The sequence below is a fragment of the Dermochelys coriacea genome, chromosome 1 (genome assembly GCF_009764565.3).
Source record: "Dermochelys coriacea isolate rDerCor1 chromosome 1, rDerCor1.pri.v4, whole genome shotgun sequence".
Taxonomy (NCBI): Eukaryota; Metazoa; Chordata; order Testudines; family Dermochelyidae; genus Dermochelys; species Dermochelys coriacea.
The window spans coordinates 260,872,557-260,894,103 of NC_050068.2; the positions used below are offsets into that span (position 1 = coordinate 260,872,557).

At 46.9% G+C, this 21,547-nt stretch overlaps 1 protein-coding gene across 12 annotated transcripts in view; it reads right to left on the reverse strand.

Moving 5' to 3' along the window:
* Positions 1–21,547, reverse strand: part of MRTFA (myocardin related transcription factor A) — a 177,968-nt gene that overhangs the window by 82,161 nt on the left and 74,260 nt on the right. For 7 of the 12 annotated variants that reach the window (XR_006276916.1, XM_038393071.2, XM_043502049.1 and 4 more), the window contains one exon: positions 15,348–15,527. The exons of the other annotated variants lie outside the window; for them this stretch is intronic. Coding sequence is in view for 6 of the 7 variants with exons in the window: in XM_038393071.2 (XP_038248999.1) it covers positions 15,348–15,527 (180 nt within the window). In the remaining variant the exon portion in view is untranslated. The remainder of the gene's footprint in view (positions 1–15,347; positions 15,528–21,547) is intronic. 12 annotated transcript variants of the gene reach the window in all.

Sequence of the window (21,547 nt, forward strand, 5' to 3'; positions counted from 1 at the left end):
GAAGTAAATTTCCCATTACACTGATGGCATCCTCAACTTAGCAGGACTCAGCCATTGACTTTTCATTAATTTATTTGTACTAAAAGAGATAGCGGTATAACACAGAGGTCGAGTTGCTAGAGGCTTTTCATTCCCCTCTGAGTTAGGCGGGTGGAGGGGAATGTGGAGCAGTTTATGTAAATAGGGATGTCCCTTGAAGCCTTCTGAGAGATCTTGATGAAAGGTACTCTGCAATTCCCTCCCAACCGTTTTGAAGGATTGCAGTCTTATTTCTTCCTTTGCAATAGGACACTTTCCCACACCAGTCATTGATAACTTCAACAGGCACGACTACTGTAAACTGGCTAACAGCATATGGAAAAAGGCAACTTTGGGACACCAGCTGTGCTATTTCTGTATAAGCTAACACCACCATCCCATGTAGAAAATGGTGCCACTATTCAGGGCCAGTGCCCTATACGCACTTTCATGCAAGCAAGCAATTCCATCATTGTTTCCCTCACGCTTGGCAGGTCACACTCATCCTGGCTTGAGCTGAGAGGGGCACCAGACACCATCACTCCAAGCAGAAGTGCCAATAAGCATGTCGTATTTAACATTTTAGGGGAGCAAGGAAAGGGAGAAGTTCTGAATCTTCAGTTTTGTTTTCTGTTCCTACTATATTGAGAATGATACCAGTGTGTTTTATCTGTTGCTGCAGCCGCTTACCCCCTCCACTGCAGCGGAACAACTGACCCAAACAAGAAAGAGAAAAAGGAGACTATGTAGGAGGACATCTTCTGCAAGATCCTGCAAGCCAGTGCTGCATCAGACCTTGAACAGAGGGCCTGGAGGGTGAATATGGCAGACTGCATGGAGAAGGAAAAAGAGCAGTCAGGAGAAAGGTGCAGGGAAGGGGAAGGGAGATGCATCAGGACAGAATGAGCTTCTTCAGCAAACTCAGATGCTGCAGACTTTTGTGAACCTCCAGGTTCAACAATCCTGAGCTCGACTCCCATTGCAGTCTGTGGAGAATTACAGCACAGCACCTCCCTACACCTCACTCAGCATTCCACATGGTTCAGGGTCTGCACAACTTACTCCTACCATTCCACACTGAGGAAAAGCATGGATAACCACAGCTTCACATACATGACCTGTGAGAGCCGCAGTTGATATATGTATAGCCGCAGTTGATATATAGCTACAATGGACATCAGTGTTCGTTCCTATTTGTTTATTAAGGTTCCTAAAAAATTTTAAATTAAAATGTATTTACTTAAAGTTCTTCAGATTTTTTTTAGCTGTTTTTGTAAATGAATAAAACTTTTGTTTTGAAAGTTATTCATCTTTATTCATTTACAACACATGGTGCATAATGCCTTCTGGTGCATGGTGCATAATGTCTTATTAGTAGTCTTGTACACTTACAACCAGTCCTAAACAGCATAATCATCAATTGTACAGCAAGCACCCCAACATTCATGGGTGCACAGTCAGTGATATATGCACAGCTGTACAGCAGTACCACACAAATTCCTAATAGGTCCCTGAACTACAAACTACGTTGAGCAAAGTACACTACAGCACATTAACAGCAAGTCACAGTAAAGTGCTCTTTCAAACCTCCCTAAGCCAGTGGTCTCCGAAGTGGGGTGAGTGGCAGGAGGAGCGCTGCCAAAGGCTCTCCCCGCTCCATCTTTGGCAGCATGCCAGTGGCAGCTTTTTTTCCTTTTTGCTTCACTAGAGCTGGCCCTGGGGGTGCGTGATCCAAAAAGTTTGGAGACCACTGCCCTAACCCATATAGCTCCTCACTGAGTTTGTCTGATAGCCCTTGGGTCTGGCTGTTCAAACTCAGCAGATACACATTCTTGTTCTGCCCTGACCACAACTTTGCTCCCTTTGCTTTATAAATATTATGCAGGACACAACAGGCAGCTATACCCACTTGGATATTTTTCACACCGAGATCCAATCTGGTGAGTAAACAATGCTAGAAACCTTTCAAAAGCATGTTCAACTGTCATTTTACTCCTGGGGGAATTCTGCACCAGCGCACAGAGGCACTGTAGTTACGCCTTTCGCCCACCAGGGGCTGCTGTGGTGCCAGAAATGAGGACAGCCAGCTCACAGGCTTAGCAGTCAGCAGCTGATAGGGAGGAGAGGCTGCATTCCTCAGAGAGCCCTGCCCCTGGGGCCAGGTGAAGAGGCACGGAATGGGGTGGGGGGACAAACTGGGGCAGGGGCTAAATGGGAGTGGGGGTGCAGGGACATATGGGGTGGGGGTGCCAGGGCACATCGGGACGGGGGCAGATGTGTCTGACTGAATGGAAGAAGCGAGGGGTCAGCCAGGGCCTGCATAGGGGAGGCTCCCTAACAAACCCTCCCCCCCACCCCCTAAAAATACCTGTCCCATACTTGTCTCACCCACACTCAACAACCCTTCAGGTTCAGTAACAGCTCCTTCTCAGCAATTACTTCCCACTCCCTCAACTAATCCATTACCCCAGACTCCCCCAAGCCTTTGCATTGCTTCTGAGGGGTGAGGGAAATACGTTTCTGTGTTGTAGTTTAAATCAATTATTACTCAAAGTTCTGTATTAATAAGCATAGTAAAGAATCTATTTGTTGAAAAACATTTCCTGAATCTTTTTTTGTTGTCTGTATTGTTACAGACATATTTGCTGATTGGTATTTTGAAATAAAATTACCAAAATAATTGAACCTGGCATGATTATATTGTTATTTTGACAAAATATGCAGAATCTTAAAATACTGTGCACAGAATTTTTAATTTTTTAGCGTGGAACTCCCCAGGAGTAGGTTCTGCATCTGCTGAGCAGGTTGTTGAATGTTTCCTTGCTGCTGGCGAGGTGGCCAATGTACAGCTTCATGAGCCAGTGGAGTAAGCAGTAGGCTGGATCCCACAGGATCACTATTGGCATTTCAACAATACCAATAGTAAAGTGCTGGTCAGGAAAGAAGATCCCTGCTTGTAGCTTTCTGAACTGTCCTGTGTTCTCAAAGATGTAAGCATCATGCACCTTTCCCTGATGAGCCAACATTGATGTCAGTGAAGCATCCCCAGTGATCCACCAGAAAAGACAGTTACCTTTTTCCATAACTGGTGTTCTTCGAGGTGTGTGCTCGCCACATGCATCAGTGCCAGAAGTTTTTTCCTCAGCAGTAACTGTAGGGGACTGGCTCTGGCACTCCCTGGAGTGGCACACGTATACCGTAGCATACAGGGCACCGACAGCCCCCTCCAGCCTCAGTTCCTTCTTGTCAGAAACTCTGACAGTAAGGAAGGAGGGCAGGTTGTGGAATGGACATGAGCAACACATCTCAAAGAACACCAGTTATGGAAAAAGGTAAATGTCTTTTCTTCTTCAGGTGATTGCTCATGTGCATTCAACTTGGGTGACTCCCAGCAGTTCCCCTGGAGATGGGTAGGAGTTCACGGACATGTAGATTGCAATACAGCTCTGCCGAACCCAGCATCATCCCTGGCCTGCTGTGTGATGGCATAGTGGGCCATGAACGTGTGTACCGAGGACCACGTCGCGGCTTTACAGATGTCCTGGATTGGAACATGTGCCAGGAATGCCACCGAGGGTGCCTGCACTCTAGTGGAATGGGCTCTGATGATCGGCGGAAGAGGGACACCCGGTAACTCACAGCAGGTCCAAATGCAAGAGGTGATCCAGTTAGAAATCATTTGCGCAGACACTGAGAGGCCCTTTATCCTGTCAGCTGTAGAGATGAAAAGCTGAGTCAACTTACGGAAAGGTTTTGTCCAATCTAGGTAGAAAGCCAGAGCCCTTCTTATGTCCAAAGCATAAAGGCACCTCTCTTCACTAGTCTCATGGGAAAGATGTCCTGGCTCATGTGGGAAGTGGACACACCTTGGGAAGGAAAGCAGGGTGGTGCCAGAGCTGGATCCTGTCCTTATAGAATGCTGTGTACGGCAGTTCTGAGGTCAGGGCTCGCAGCTCGGAGACTTGCCTCGCTGACTTCACCACCACCAGGAAAGCTACCTTCCATGATAGGTGAGAGGGAGCACGAGGCCAAAGGCTCAAAGGGCAGACCCATGAGCCTGGACAGAACCAAGTTGAGATCCCACTGAGGGGCCAGGGACCAGACTTGAGGAAAGAACCTCTAAGGAACCTTACAGTCATGTCATGGGAGAACACTATCTGCCCCTGGATTGGCGGATGAAAGGCCGAAATGGCTGCCGGGTGCACCCTGATCAAGGATTGCGCCAGGCCTTGGTTCCTTAAATGAAGCAGGTAGTCCAAGATCGACTGCACTGAAGAATGCGAACAGGAGATGCCCCATTCAGCTGCCCAGCGGGAGAACCTCATCCACTTTGCCAGGTACATCTGCCTAGTCAAAGGCTTTCTACTCTCGAGGAGGCCAGTTCATCTGGGTTCAGCCACGCAACATCCACGCTGTGAGGTGGAGGGATGCAAGGTTGGGGTGCAAGAGTTGGCTGTGATCCTGTGACAGCAGATCCAGTCAGTTCGGCAGGGGCCAGGGAGGGATCAGGGACAAGCTTGATAGCGTCCCAAACCAGTCCAGGCGAGGCCACACAGGGGCGATCATGATAACCTATGCCTTGTCCCTCTTGATTTTTGCTAGGACCTTGCTGATGAATTGGAGGGAACACATACATCAGGTTTCCTGCCTACGGCAGGAGGAAGGCGTTGGAGAGGGAACCCTTGCCCAGACCCTGCCTGGAACAAAACCCTGTGGTACCTCCTGTTCTGCCTGGTAGCAAACAAATCCACTTGGGGAGTTCCCCACCTCTGGAAGATCATGCCGGCTACCTCCGGGTGGAGCACCCACTCATGGTGAGAGGAGAAGTCCCAACTTAGGTGATCTGCTAGCATGTTCATGGCCCCCGGAAGGTGATACATTTCTAGATGGATTCCATGGTCGATGCAGAAGTCCCAGAGATGGAGTACCTCTTGGCAAAAGGGCGGAGGATCGCGCTTCACTTGCCTGTTGATGTAGAACATCGAGGCTGTGTTGTCCGTGAGGACTCTGACCACTCTGCCTAACAGGAGAGGTAGGAAGACCGCACATGCTCTGAGCACCATCCTGAGCTCTTTGACATTTATGTGTAGCGTCAACTCCTCTGGGGACCACATATCTTGGGTCTGGAGGGTGCCAAGGTGCGCCCACCAAATCTGAGGAGTTTGAAACCAACTCAACTGAATGAGGAGTGCTGACAAAGGGAATTCCTTCCAGGACTTTCCTGGGGTCAGTCCACCATCACAGTAAGATAAGTACTGTTGTGTGGATGGTGACAACCTTCTCCAGGTGGTCCCTGAACTAAGAGTAGACTGTCGCTAGTCACTGCTACAGGGGGTCACATCTGGAGCCTGGTGTGGCACACCACATATGTACACGCTACCATGTGACCCAGTACCTGTAGGCAAACCCTGGCCGTGGTCAGGGGAAAACGCAGAAATTTCCACAATGAGGTCCGTCAGTACCCTGAATCTCTCCAGCGGCAGGAATGCCCTGCCGCAGGTTGAGTCGAGCACCACTCCGATTAACTCTATCCTCGGTACTGGAACTAAGGTGGATTTTTTTTCATTCATCAACAGGACGAGGCGATGGCACGTGGCTAGCAGCACCGCGATGTCCCCTTGGACCTGGAGTTGCCCTTGACAAGCCAGTCGTCGAGGTATGAGTAGATCTGGGTAGATACCCCAACATCTGAGGTAAGCCGCCATCGCTGACATGCACTTGGTAAATACCCATGGTGCTGTCGCTAGGCCAAACGGGAGGACCACAAATTGATAGTGGTCGGGACCTACCATGAACCGGAGGAAGCGTCTGTGTCCCTTGAAGATGGTGATGTGGAAGTAAGCATCTTTCAGATCAAGAGCAGGGTACCAGCCTCCGGGATCCAGGGAGGGGATGATGGAAGCCAGGGAGACCATGCAAAACTTCAGTTTCACTAAGTGGAGGTTCAAGCCCCGCAGGTCTATTATGGGCTGCAGACCGCCCTTGGCTTTGGGGATTAAAAAGTATCCGGAATAGAACCCCTTATTCCTGTACTCCACAGGAACTACCTCCACAGCACTCAGCTGTAGTAGACCCTCTACCTCCTATAGGAGAAGATTCTGATGAGAGGGGTCCCTGAAGAGGGACGGGGAAAAGGGGTGGGAAGGGGTGGTAGAAAGTAACTGAAGTGTGTAACCCTGCAACATCGTATTGAGGACCCAGCGGTCCGCTGTTATAGACACCCATGCAGGAAGGGAAGGAAGAAAGGCAGTTGGCAAACAGAAGGGAAGAAGGATCCAGGGAACAGTTGGGTAGGTTGCCCTCGGGCATACCCTCAAAACAGGCGCTTGCCCATCTGTTTACTGCAGGTCGAGCCCGCCTGGGATGTAGACGGGGGTTGGTGGCCAGGGTGCTTCCTATAGCCCCTGGATCTTTTGTGGGGAGTCTCCTGGAGAGGGTGGCTCCCCTGGCTCTGAGGCTGCTGCGGCTTAAATTGCTTGCAGGCAGGGCCGGGGACGTACAGGCCCAGTGTTTTTAGGGTTGTACGGGAATCTTTCAGGCCATGGAGCTTAATGTCCATCTGTTCTGCGAACAGGGCGTGCCCATCGAAAGGGAGGTCTTGCATTGACTGCTGAGCCTCCAAGGAAAGACCAGAAAGGAGCAGACACGAAGCCCTGCACAATGAGACGGACAATGCCATGGTATGGGCAGTGATGTCTGCCGTAGCCGATGCCACCTGGAGAGCTGCTCTGGCTGCAGTCGAGCCCTCATCCAGGATCTCCCAGAATTCCTTCCTAGAAGCCTCAGGAAGAGTGATCTCAAACTTGGTCATGGCCTGCCACATATTAAAATCATAGCGGACTAGTAAGGCCTAATGGTTGGCCACCTGCAACTGTAGACTGGAGGACGAATAAACTTTACACTCAAACAAGTCCAGTCTCCTTGAGTCTTTATTCTTAGGGGTAGCCCCTGGTTGATCCCGTTTCTCCCTGTGGTTGACCACCTCTACCATTAGAGAATTGAGAACAGGGTGGGTATAAAGGTACTCGTGGCCTTTGGATGGCACAAAGTACTTGCGTGCCACCCCCTTGGAGATCGAAGGCAAGAAGGAGAGCGTTTGCCAGAGGGCATTTGTAATTTTAGCGACCTCGTCATGTAAGGGCAAAGCTATCCTGGCTAGGGCCACAGGGCAGAGAACATTAAAGAGGGAGCGTGCAGGTTCCTCTAACTCCTCTGCCTGGAGGCCCAGGTTGGCGGCAACCCTCTTCAACTGCTCCTGATGTGTCTTAGCATCGTCCTGGGACACTGGTGGAGGGGGCACTACTATGGCCTTGTCTGGCAACGAGGAGGAGAAAACTGGTACCAAGGGATCCTCCGCAACCATAGCTGGTCCAGCAGCTTGCTCGCCCACTTCCTCCTGTGCCTGCAGCCGAGGCCTCTTGGGCTGGAGGGGGGCGGGAGGGGAGGTAGTCAATCTCTCCAAAGCTCCAGATACAGAGCAGGTGGCCTGAGAGGGCTGAGTGAACCCCCATGGATACCGCTGTGCCAGCCATGGAGTCTGAGGCGACGGATCTGGCTGCGGTGCCACTGACAGTCTGCACTGTAGGTGCCAGAGCCTGTCCTGTGGCTAGGGAACCTTGCTCAGAACCTGAGCGGTTGCTCCCCTGCGACTAAGACGAAGCTGATTGGTGGCTCTGTCTCAATCAGTACCGGTTGCCCCTCCCGGAGTTGGATCTGGCTGACCTCAATGAGCGTCTGAATTGGGGCCTCAGCAACCAATGGTACTAGGCGGATCTGCGACAGTCCCGAGCTGGCGATCTATGCCTCACACTTAAAGGGTGGTACCAGGATGTGGAGCAGGAATGGGAACTAGAGCAGGCTTTGGCTTTGGCCACGGAGATTCCAGGCGCCAACTCCGAAACTCCTGGCATGCATCGAGCCGCACCTCGAGTCTCTCTGCCCTTGTCCTAGGTCTGGAGACTGGATGGGGCTATGAAGCTTCTACCTATCACAGTCAGAAGCATGTCAGATGCAAGAGGGTGACCGTTGGTGGGATGTCCCCCGCGACGGGGAGCGCTGCCGGAAAGGTGGAGATTATGGTGGTCTCAACGCAGGTTTACCCCAGGACCGGGACCCCGCAGGGGCCAGAGTGGGCAGCACTGGGAGGGACAATGTCTTGCACTGCTTGGAGGTCCTCCGGCGTGGACACCCAGAGCGGACAAGGACTTCCACCACTAACCGGGGCAGCCGGCAGGGAGCAGGTTGGTCTACACCGCTCAACCTGAGTTGGGGCCTTGAATCCCGAAGGGGGTGAAGAGGCGCCCAAGACAGAGGCTTGGTCCACCACAGACTTGTCCTTTCCCTTGTGGGAAGCTGAAGACCTTCCTCACCCAGTCTTCCTGGGCTTCTTGACTGGAGCCATCCAGTGCCAGCTTGTAGATCCGCTTGTAGCAATTGCAGAGTTTAAAGCCTGGGCACCAGGGCATGCCTCCGTCCCGAAGTGAAGTCCCTTTAGGGACCTACTACGTCTCTAACTTAAACAGGTTGAACTAAACTAGAGGGAAACTATATACAGTAATATTTGTAAGAGGCAAAAGAAGTCGAACAAATAAAGCAACAGCTCTAGCTGAAACAAGCACCAGTTCCAGGCACCATCACTGGCAGCAAGAAAGAACTGAGGGTGGAGGGGGCCAGTGGCGTCCCATATGCTACGGCATACGCGTGCCACTCCAGGGAGCGCCAGAGCCAGTCCCCTATGGATACTGCTGAGAGAAAAACTTCTAGCACCTGTGCATGTGGCGAGTACACACACATAAGCTGAATGGACATGAGCAATCACTCGAAGAACTTGCATAACCATAGAAAAATAGCCCCTTCTGGTGACATACTCTGTGGCCAAAATAGCAATGAGTGACATCCATTCCTCCACCACAGTTCAGGAACCCCATAGCTGCAAAGCCAACCATTATGGTTTGCACATTACCAAGAGTCACGGTCCTGAAGAGCAGGAGACTATTAATAATCCTGCACACCTGTATGACATCAGCCCCCATAATGGATTTTCCCACTCCAAAATGACTTTGCACTGCCCAGTAGCAATCCAGCATTGCAAGTTTCCATAGTTTGGTCGCCACTAGCTTCTCCACTATCGGTGTAGCTTAATGTGGTATCCCTGCATTGGAGGGCTTGGGTGAGCTCGGCACACAGATACAGGAATATGGTCTTGCACGTCTGAAAGCTCTGCAGCCATTTCTTGTCATCTCAAGCCTGCATTACAAAGTGATTCCATCAGTCAGTGCTTGTTTCTTGAGCCCAGACACAGTGCTCCATCTGCAACTCCTTAATGAACACCAACAGCCACCTCAAATTGTTTCTCACTATGTTCCACAGCAAACTGACCACCAGGAAATCATCATGTACCCCACAGTTCTTCTGGCTTTGCAAATACTCTAGAGAATAGTACATCCTGTGCTTGCAACACTCGTGACAGTGGTGCAGAGCTGTGCAGGCTTCATAATTCTATCAGAGATGGCAGGCAGCGACATGCACAGGTTCGTGGGAAATGGAAAACAGGGATGAAAATTATGGGATAGAGATGGGATTATGGGATGAAGAACATTGCATTATGGGAGGTTGACCCCTTGTTCCTAGTCTCTGTATGACTCGTTTTTGCCCCACTATGTGCTGCCAAAACTACCTGCTGAATGGTGAAGGGTTGCACACTAGGATGCCTACCCATGGTGAACCACACTGTGCATCAATTCTCAGTCCTGGTGAGTATGTGCAGTGCCGACGCAAGGAACCAAGTATGCACGCATGCAAGTGATACACTAACCACAGCAACTATATGCTGACATAACTTGCATTGGCAAAACTTGTTGGGTAGACATGGCTTTGGGTACAGCTTTCCTACTTGACCTCTCACACAGCTGCCAACACCAGCCCTTCTCCCAAAAACTTCCAGTCCAACATCTTCACGTCCACGAGTTACCAGCCTCCGCTGCAACTTCTCCAATCTGTATGGCCAAGGATGGCATGCTGAGGATTAGGAGAAAAAGCCTAAACTGCCAGTTTGCCCTAGAGCCACCTCACACTAGCACATGATTATCACAGCTCGTTCACTTGATAAGATGGACGCCGTGTCCACTGCATAACCCACCCTTTAGGAGCAGTCTAATCAATCATTCTGTCAGCAATATTCTTCAGAAGTGTTACTAGTATTGTAGTTACACAGATTCCAGCTGCCTACATTGTGCATTCTGATCTGCCACAAGAGGCTCCAGCCTATCTGCTCCCGGTGTAACAGATACTCTATACAGCAGCCACTTCAAGATCGAATCACTGATCCCAATAAGCAGTTCATTCAGTATAGTGATGAATATCACGTCATATTTCAGACATATACCCATTACATCTTGTAAACCCAAGCCAATAATACTGCCTAATTTCTCATATTATCCATCCATGCATTTATATCACACATCATAGTGATATCCTTCACAGCCCCTTCAGGTCCATTTGTAGTCCATTCTGAACTAGACAACACAAAAAACAGTTATAGAAAACATTCAACTCCAAGGCTGTGCTGTCAGACGAATCAAGGAGCAAATATCCAGGAACAAACCCCTTGTTAGGAGTCTGTACATTTTGCTTAGACCTTCCAATATTGTTAACTTACCATATGTGCTTTTCTGCTCTCTACTGCAGTGGTCTCCAAACTGGGGTGCACGCACCCCAGGGGTTGCGTGAGATGATCTCAGGGGGTGCGTAGCAGCAGGTGCGCCACCGGATGGCACTCTGCCATTTTTTTTCTTCAGCAGCAGCTCTGCACATCCAAAACTGGTGTTCCCCTCCAGCAGCCTGTCTGCGGCAGGTCTTCCGGGCTTCCCCCAGGGAGTGCACGAGCCAAAAAGTTCGGCGACCACTGCTCTACTGGATCTTAAAAATGTTAAGACTACCAGTTTGTAATACTTTTGCCCTCTGGTGGCTGGAGGTGTTATGACAACAAATGGAGACTTTCTTTACCTCATGAGTTGAGACCTGTGCGTTAACACACATTTACAGATTTTTACCTCTTCAAAGCACTGTACAGATTAACAACTGTTAATCCCCCCTACCTCTGTGAGGTTCTTCCTATTTTTATAGATAGGGAAAGAGGTTATATTATTTGGGCAAGGTCACAGAATGGGTCATTGACAGAGTCTGTAAAAGAGGTCAGGAGTTCTTATTTACAGTTCCACAGTTAATCCCCCACATAACGTTAGCTCTCTCAATTATGAAAAAACCATCTGCATAATAAAGGTTGTAACAAGATTTCTATGATAAGGAATATTTTCACAAGCACCAACACTCTTCAGAAAAAGTCCCAGACATCAACTTTTCATATGTGGTTTGTGACCAGGGAATCTATGGCAAAAACGGAGGTGAACTATACAAGCAGTTTGAGATATAGGTCTTAGAAAAGATAGGTATAATTCATTATTGGAAGGGACTAAACCATTTTTGGCAAGTCATCTCTCAAAAATAAGTCCAAATAAAGTTTGTTTCATTCAAGAGCTCTTGGTGAGAGCTGTTGCACAGTTCTAGAGAAGTTGAGATGTTTACTTTTGGAGCCGTTCCCCTCAGTAGGATCCCATGAATATTATCAGCCGTTGACTGGCTTTATGAAGTTTGTCAAATCTAGCAATGTCCTTCTCCCACACTATGTAAGGGCTTGGCATGCTTTGCAGCGTTCACAGGCCCAGGAGAACTTCTGCAGATGCTACAAGCTGAACAGACATTCCTATAATACTCTGAAGCCCCACTCATTCCCAAGGAATCTTGAATGGAAAACATTGCTTATAGACTTTTGAAATTTGCAAATCTTTCAGCCCCAACACCCACACCTTTTACAAAATATGCACATGCTATCAGGTTTATAAGCAGGGCTGCCACAAGTAGGTCTGGGACACCTTGGATGACAAGTCTGAAGTTCACTGTGGGACCTCCTCCACCATACCTGCCCCAAACTCTTATGTCCTCCTATATGACAGCAGAGATTCAGACCTACAGAGGCAGGAAGAGGGAATATGTCCAGAACAGTGTTTTTGTGGAGAATGTAAGAGACAGTAAAGGGGGATATGTAAAATATTCAAATTTACAACTGACATGGAGTACATCATTGGTCCAGCAGAACTGTGAAAGTTAATGGAAAGGGTCCTAGTGCAAGGACTGAGTATCAGGAGTTAGATGCGAGTGGGAATAAACTTCAGTTTAGAACTGCTAAAGGTTGCTGATTTCATTTCTCCTCCTCCCCCACTTATTTTATCTTTGTGTCACTGTTTTCGCCTGTCCCTCTCTCAAAAACACTTGTCCCTGCTTCACTTCCCTGTCTCAAACCCACTGACATATAGCATAGATCAGTGGTTCCAAAACTTTATGGGTTCACATACTGCCTTTACATCAATTTAAGAAATGAACTGATGGAAGTTCCAGCTCACATACTACCAGTGGTTCAGGGGAAGGGAAGTGAACGAGGTCTACCCCAGAGGCAGCTGCTTCTGAGTGGAGATGAGGAGGTTGCAAAGAGGGAGGGCATGAATATTTACTAGATAGGAACACTTTGTATTTTCGGGAATTTGCATCCACAGATTTCAATGCAGCCTAGCTTGGTGTGGGGTGAGACACTGTAACGAACTCTCCCACTACAGACGCAGTGGAAGCGAGGAATAGAAATGCCTTAGCTTCCCGCTCTTGGTGGTAGCAGAATGCTGTAGGCCACATTCCAGCAGGAGCTAGTACAATATAGTCGACATGGTATTGCAACTCCATTCTACATCCCTGAGCTCCAGAACTTCCATTAACAGCTTGCCTACACTTGAAATGCTGCAGCTGTGCTGCTGTAACACTTCAGCGTAAGACACTACCTACGCCAACGAGAGGGGTTCACCCTTGGTGTAGGTAATTCACCTCCCCCTTGAGAGGCGATGGCTGTGTCAACAGAATAATTCTTCCATCAATCAAGTGCTGACTGCACTGGGGGTTAGGTCAGTTTAACTACACTGCTTAGGGATGTGAATATTTCACACCCCTGAGCAACGCAGCTGGGTAAACCTAACTTTTTAGTGTAGACCAAGTTTAAACTTTATTGCCTCCCCAGAACTCACGACATTTGGCTCTGCAATTGCAGAAATACAGTGCATGCTGGGGCATAAATACAGCTGGCATCTTGAGAACGCAGGAGAATGAATGGAGTAGTGCTTAGGTTACTGGGTCATGCCCCCCTTTTGCTATGGTAAAAGCTATTTCTTTCCTTTCCTTTGACAGGAAGAAAGGAGTAAGCAGCATCCATTTCTCTTTCTTCCTGCCCTTACTAGAGGGTAGTTAGTAAAAACAGCCTTTTCCCATTTCATATGGTATTTGTATCCAGTATTCACTGATTACTGAGAAGTGGTCAGCTAAACTACTGCTATCATCCTATACCTACACAATCTTTATATACAGTTTACAACGTGATTTAAGGATTAGAATTACCCAGAAATTCAGCATTCTTAATTCATTCCACTAAACATACATCTCTCAATTGGGACAGTACCAGACTATCGTCCACTGAGGAAGAAATTACAGAATCCCACCTTCGCTCCATCTGAGCACTGATCACCAAGAGATCTATAACAGGACAGCATACACAAATGTTGTCTGGCTGTCTCCTAACTGAAATTCAAGATGTTCACCCAAGCCTCTCAGATTCCCTGAGGAATCCCCTCAGGGAAACTAATGCCTTGGGAACAAAGGGAAAACTACGAGTCTTTCTGCAGATTAAACACCTTTTGTTAACTGGAAATGGGGGAAGAGGAAAGGAAATTAGTCGCAGATTAGTTGAAATTAAAATCTCTGATCAGTGATCGAAACTAGAGGAGTGGTATGCCACAAGTATATCCTCTGCCTCTGAGAGAGTGCCTAACACACCTGCATTGCAGAAAAATTTTACATTTTCTTTTTTACACTTAATATAGGGATTTGGGTACGGGCTTTATTCACTTTGTGCTGGCAGTCTCTGCAGTCCTGGAGCTGGGGGCGGAAGAGGAGGTGGAAGGGTACAGGGAATCTAAATCCAGCTCCTAAAATCCTTTTCTATGCACTGGCCATCTCTCTCTCCTTAATTACTGTAACCTTCTCCCATCTGGCTCCTTGCCTCTCAACTCTTCCTCACCAGTCTGTCCAAAATGTCACTGCTAAACTCATCCTTCTCTCCTCTCACTCAGATCATATCACTCCCCTCTTTGAATCCATCCACTGGCTTCCCTCTCAGCATGTTATATTAAAGATTCTTGTCTTCATCTACAAGGCTCTATTATAGTCTTGCTCCTACCTAAGTGTTCCCACTACTCATTCTGATGAAGTTAACCCTCTTATTTTCTTCATCCCATGTCCCAGCTTTTTTTTGTTGCCTTCTATCATACTGCGTACTATGCCTGGAATACTCTTCTTGCCCTCATTCATCAACCATCGTCTTCCCACGCCTTCAAACCCACACCTTCAAACAATCCTCCCAGCACCACTGCTCTTCATACTTTTCCTCTCCTGAATGTTGTCCTGTGCCTTGTGTTTAGGTTGTAAGCTCTTTGGGATAGAGAACATGGCTCATCTGTTTGTTAAAGTATCAAGTACATTTATAGCACAATAAAAATGTTTAAAATAAAATTGTATTAAATATTCATGGAAAAGTTCCGTCTAAGACCTCCTTCAAACGTTAAGATACCCTGTGCCTAAACCATTTCCTGTGAAAGGGAGGGGGTTTCCCCTACTCCCGAAATGTGCCACACCCTCCCACTCCAAGGCCAGGGGGCTTTCATGAAAGCCAAGTCTTTACACTTCTCACTAAAAAGTCCCATCTCCTGATTACAAAAGCTCTCTATGCACATACAGTAATGAATTAGAACCTTGAAAGAAAACTGAAGCCATCACCAGCAACTAAGCACTGATGAAACACTATACCAAGCATTCTCAAACTGGGGGTCGTGACCACTCAGGGGGTCATGAGCGGTCAGTCTTCACCCCCAAACCCTGCTTCGCCTCCAGCATTTATAATAGTGTTAAATGTAAAAAAGTGTTTTTAATTTATAAGGGGGGGGGGTCACTCAGAGACTTGCTGTATGAAAGGGGTCACCAATACAAAAGTTTGAGAACCACTAGTCTATACATTGTACTAATACAGCTCTGTAAGAATGGCTATGGGTCTTCTGGGGAGGCAGAGCACAGGAGCCATCAGTAAACACATGAGTCTGGATGACTGCTGAGAAACGTGAAGGGAAGACCAGAGAGATTCAAGATACAAACAAAAAAAGGCAAACAGGGCAGAGAGTGCTAACCTTCCCGTAAGCTGTGGTATGAATCCTGACAAGTGTTTGAACAGCTCTTCCCCTGCTTCGACACAGTCTCTGCAAGTGGCACAATCCCGACATAGGCAGGCTGGAGCGTCTTGGCTTTATCCAACATGCTGGAGGACGTCCCAGGATCAGAAGGCAGATGCAGTAACAAAGATGATGTCCCTTAGGCCAGAAGAAGGGCTGTTTAATCCTCACAGAAGGCCCCAGTCACTATCTGTCATTGCACTGAGAAGGCTGCTTAATGATAGACTCCAAGGCTGAGCTTGCACAGGGACAGATAGACAATGGAGGCAGTGACAAATCCTGATTAGAATCAACAAGTCCCAGCAAAAAAAAAAAAAAAAAAAAAATTTCCTTCCTGTCAGCACCAGGCTCGACACAGAAACCTCCCTGCTTCAATAGGCAGAGTGTGCATACAGGGGGATAGTTCTCAATTTGCAGTCTGCATAACAGAGGGGTGGGCTTCTTCGTGAAACCACTTGCAGTGACAGCCAACCTCATTCACCCAAAATAGTACACAGTTGGTTTCTCTACTCAGACCCCTAACACTTGCCAGACAAGCAAAATCACGTGACCGTGTCCCATTCCTATCCTCCCCCTTCTCTCTCCCCTGCGCTACACCCCCAATATTAACACAAAACTAAGAGACAAGGCTCTGGGAAAGGATCCTCTATTTAGGCCCAGAAAACATGAACTCAGACAGTGATAGTGCAGCCTTCCAAACACACACTGCCCCCATTTATATACCTGCACCCTGACCTGGAAGAACCACCTCTTAGCAGATGAAACAACGAGGAGTCCTTGTGGCACCTTAGAGACTAACAAATTTATTTGGGCATAAGCTTTCGTGGGCTAAAACCCACTTCATCAGATGCATGGAGTGAAAAATAGTTAGCAGAATCTATATTCTAGCACATGAAAAGATGGGAATTGCCTTATCAAGTGGGGGGTCAGTGCTAACAAGCTAATTCAATTAAGGTGGAAGTGGCCAATTCTCAACAGTTGACAAGAAGCGGTGAACACCAAAGGAGGGAAAATTACTTTTGTAGTGCTAACGAGGCCAATTCAATTAAGGTGGTAATCAACTGTTGAGAATAGGACACTTCCACCTTAACTGAATTGGCTCGTAAGCACTGACCCCCCCACTTGGGTAAGGCAACTCCCATCTTTTCATGTGCTATAATATATATTCTGCTTTCTGTATTTTTCACTCTATGCATTTGATGAAGTGGGTTTTAGCCCACAAAAGCTTATGCCTAAATAAATGTGTTACTCTCTAAGGTGCCACAAGGACTCCTCGTTGTTTTTGCTGATACAGACTAACACAGCTACCACTCTGAAACCTCTTCACAGATGGCAATTGGCAGAGTTTAGTCTGTGGCTCCTCTGCTGGGAGTAAAAGAGAGGCTTGGAATTAGTTACAATTTGGTGGTGGGGTATGTAATGTGGACATTTGTGTGACAAATCATCAAATGACTGTCTAATGGTTAATTAACTTTGTTCACTATACCAGTGCATGACTGGAACTGGCAACATGCAGAGGAAGACCCTGGATGGCTCAGGTGACTGGGATATGCAATGCCCAACCTCAATGTTTTTTTACAGTTGGCAGAGAATGCCTGTCAAGACAGATGGGACTGAGGGTGGGGAAGGCAAGGACACTCCAAAGACTAAAATGGGTTGATTGATACACACATACCAACCACAAGAACACACCAATATCCTTCCAAATAGAAATATGTCACTAGTAATAGATGTTATCCTAAAGGGCTGAGGTACTGTATTGACAGCCGTATAGGTGCTGCCAAAAAAAAAAAAAAGGGGGGGGGGTGAATAACCACTCCTAAGCACCTGAAGGCTAATTAAATGCAAGGCTGGAACAGTTCAGTCTAAGATTTCCATCTCCCAAAATCAAAACAAGAATTTCTCTTGTCTGGGGGCCATCCAATCACTATGTTGAGCAAACGGAGTAAAAACCACAAGGAAAAAATCCAAGTAATATTAAAACTAAATTCAGTTAACAGCATGAGAAGCACTAAAGAAAAAAAATTAAGGTATGCCTGCATTAATGACCAAGGAACTTACCTGATGGCAAAAGTCACAATTCTCACTGATCTCAGCTTGACTTTCAGACACATTCAAACAAATGATGCTCTATGCTGGCAGAAACTGCTTTTGTGCAAAAGCAGAACCCCAACTAAATTGACAGGAAAAATTGAGGATTTTCTCACTGATTTGGATTAGGTCTTTGCATTTGTTACGATTACGATTAGTTTGTTGTGTAATTTAAATTACGCTGCTGTAATTGTATCTTCCTACACATGCTGTGGGGCTCATGCAATTCAAGAAGGTAACAAAAATTAGTACACTGCATGTGATATCACTTATTTTTAAGCCTAATTTTAATTACTATAAATCAGTTTCTTCCTATACATTTCTGATGCATCCATCTGCATGATGTCTAGACAGGTAGATCATAAAGGTGAACAGCAAGGTAAAAAGATAGTAAAAGACAAAAACAAAGATATAGGGGGAAAAAAGCTCAAACTCTACATCTACCTCTATCCCTAAAAAAATTATGCACTTCTAACTGAGACAAAATGGGTCCTCGTTTAACTCTTCACTAATTGGAGAACTTTATGTTGTCACATGAGGGTATAACCTCAGTTGCAGCTCTCCCCATTCCAAAACTCACTTTTGGGGAGCAATGTAGTTGGACTGGGGTGGAGAGAGTGGATTGCAGCTCAGATTATAGCCTCATGTGACTTAAAATGAATAGAGCCCTGCAAATTCACGGATATCCGCTTTATATCCATGGATCATTTTTGCGAATTGCGGATCGGATGCGGATACAAATTTTGTATCTGTGAAGGCCTGGTATTTCTGATTGAAAAATGCCCCCAGGAAAAATAAAAGTTGAACTCAGTCAAATACCAAAAACAATAAAAGGGGGGGGAAAAACCCTTAATACTTTTCCATAGTGATACAATAAGGAAAAAACAAAGTATCTCTAAAAGGCAGTATATGTTAATCATAATTGTATTGTTATTTCACAGTGTCACAACAGAGCAAAGTTAAGATTTCTTGGGTGCCTTAACAGTGCATTTCTTATGTTAATGTGTTTGGATTTCTTTTAAGTTAAAGTCTGAATTTCCTGTGCTTATAATGTTTTTGGGGAGGATAATTACAAGATCCCTATAATGGTTTTTACCCTCAATTACTCATGCATGCTCTCAGCCTTAACTCCATCTTAACGTAGTTTTTGTTCAAAAATAATCAAGTTGTTCCATGAAGACAGGTTCCTGCACCTACAGAGTCCCACATAAGTCAATAAGGCTCCACAAAGGCACAACATAACAGGACTGCTTACAGGACCAGAGCCAGTTTCTCCCTTGATAAGAAGATGCCTATCATCACCACCAGAGGAGGAGGCACAAAGCTTTCCTTGTCATTTGTTTTTAAAAAAGAAAACTTCAGGTTAGACTATTCATGCTTTGTTGGAAACTGGAGATTTAAAAATTAGTTATTTTGAGTTTTTAACAGTCTGCAAAAGGTACGCAGAATGTCATAGCTAAATATAAGGTGGAATAGACTTCTGCATAAGGCATACTCTACACTACAGAATTTGGTTAATATAAGCCGCCTTGTGTCATCCTAGCTGTGCAATTACAGTTAAATTTGTTTCCCACTGATGTAAGCACCCCATTACAGTAACACCACCTCCACAAGTAGCACTGAGCCATGGTCAATGTACTGAGGCTGATGAAGCACAAGTGTAGACGTTCTGTTACTTATGTTGACCCTAGCAGTCCTCCAGCAGCTGTCCCAAAATACCCAACTCCGACAGCTCTGGTCACAATTATGACCTTCATTGCCCAGGGGTCATGGAGGCCAGAAGGCTCACCCCCCTTTAAAGCCCTGCAGATTTTTGAAATGCCTTCTCCTGATTATCCGGCTTGGTGAGCACACCTAACAGCTCTCCATTGTTGTGTGCAACTGCCCAACTGACCATGCTGGCTGCAGGTTCCAGCTTATTATTAGACAGGAGATACTGTATCTCCAGAGCCTGTGGGGAGAAGAGACTGTGTAAGCACAGCTATGGACCAGCCACAGAAATGTGGACATCTACGAGAAGATTGCATGGGGGATGCAAGAGAAGGGGTAGAACATGAACCAGTAGCAGTGCTACATGTAAGCCAAAGAACTGTGGCAGGAATATCAGAAAACCTGTGAGGCCAGTCAATCTGGTGCTAAGCCACAGACCAGGCACTTCTACCAACAGTTGCATGCGATACTTGGTGGGGTCTCCACCACCACCCATCACACTGTTGTTACCTCTGAAGAGCCTGAGTCACAGGCCCTTGCTATGAACAGCGAGGAGGTGGTGGAGGAGGGAGAGAAGGAGTAGGGACATTAACTATTGGGTCCAGCTATGCCTCAAGCCAAGACCTGTTTGAGACTTCGACTGCTGGGACTGACTGGACTGAAGTGAACAGCAGGGGAAGAATCCTCAAGTAAGTGTATAAATTTATTTTCCATTACAGTGATGACACCCCCCATTTCAAAGGAGAGAGCTATCAACTTTACATACATTTATTTGTACTAGAAGAGGTAACAGTTCAACTAAGAAGTGATGTTAATCGGCTTTTCATTCTCCAGTAGATAGGTGAGCGGGGGAGGCAGGGGACATGCAGAGCAGTTTATGCACACAGGGATGCCCTTGAATCCACCTGAGAGATCTTGATGAAATTTTCATGGAGGCACTCTGCAATCCTCTCACCTAAGTATCTAGGGATGGCAGCCTTATTTCTTCCTCCATAGTAGGACATTTTCTCAGGCCAGTCTGTGATAATTTCAGCAGGCACCACTGCAGTACCCAGGCTAGCAGCATACGGGCCCAGGACACTTCAGGACGCCTACGACAGCAGTGCTCTCTCTGTCTTAGCTACCCTAAGGAGTGAGATATCAGCTATAACCGCTATCACCTGTGGAAAAATCGTGTCAGTATTCAGTGCCAGTGCCCTATGCTCAGTTTCATGGAATGCAGCAGTTTCCTCCTCATTTTCCTCCCCCTGTCAGGCCATACTCACCACAGCGGGTGTTGTGAGTGGCACCATGCACAACCACTCAGAAGCAGAACAATAAGCATGACTTGTTTAAAACACCAGGGGAGCAAGGAAAGGGTGTTCTGAATCTTAACTTTTGCTTTCTCTTATGACTATATTGACAATGGAACCTGTGTGTATTATCTGCAGCTGCTATGGTTGCTGCCTTGAGGGGTTTCCCCTCCACACGCAAGCCAGATGAGGAGAAGAAAGGAGAGGTGTTCAATGCAATCCTGCAAGCCAGTGCTGCATCAGACCATGAGTAAAGGGCTTGGAGGGTAAACACTGAAGACAGCCTGGAGAAGGAAAGGGTGCACAGGAGAAAGGTCCAGAAGTTCAAGCAGAAAAAGAGGAGGGAGCTGCATCAGGACATAATGGACTTCTCTGACAACAAATAGATGCTGCAGACTTTTCTGGATCTACAGGTTCAAGAATCAGAGGCTCACCTCCCTTTGCAGTCAATGAAGAACTCCGTTACATCTCCCTGCACCAGACATGCCAAACCCATGGGGGGGGGGTACAAAGACAAATTGGGCTTGTTTTTGGCTTAATTGACTTGTGAGTTGTTTGTTGGCTTATAGCTTGTTGCTTCTTTTTTTTTTGATCGGCTCCCAGAAAGCAGAGACGGGGGGGGGGGCAAGCAGGGGCAAGGGAGGAAGAGAGTCGGGATGCACTGCAGGCCCCCCACAGTCCCAGACTGCACGCCAGGGAGATCTAGTCGCAGAGTATTGGTGTCTTAGGGATTGGCTTGTTTTGAAATGGGATTAGTTTGATTTTTGGCTTATTGTGAAAGTTGGGGTGCTTATTTACCACGTGAAAGTTGGCAACTGTGCCCTGTGCCCGCCCTTAATATTCCATGTGGCATCAGGGGCAGTACAGTAAGCACTGCAAAATTAATAGGTGCATTGACAGTGTTATATTCACACATGTACTCCAAGCACCACACAATTATTAACAGGCACCGCATAGTACATCACAATGCATTACTGTGGCTCACTCTTAAAGTGCTCTTTCAAAGCCACTGAGCCATATTTTTTTGCATTGAGCTCTTCTAATAGTCCTTGTGTCTGTTTGTTC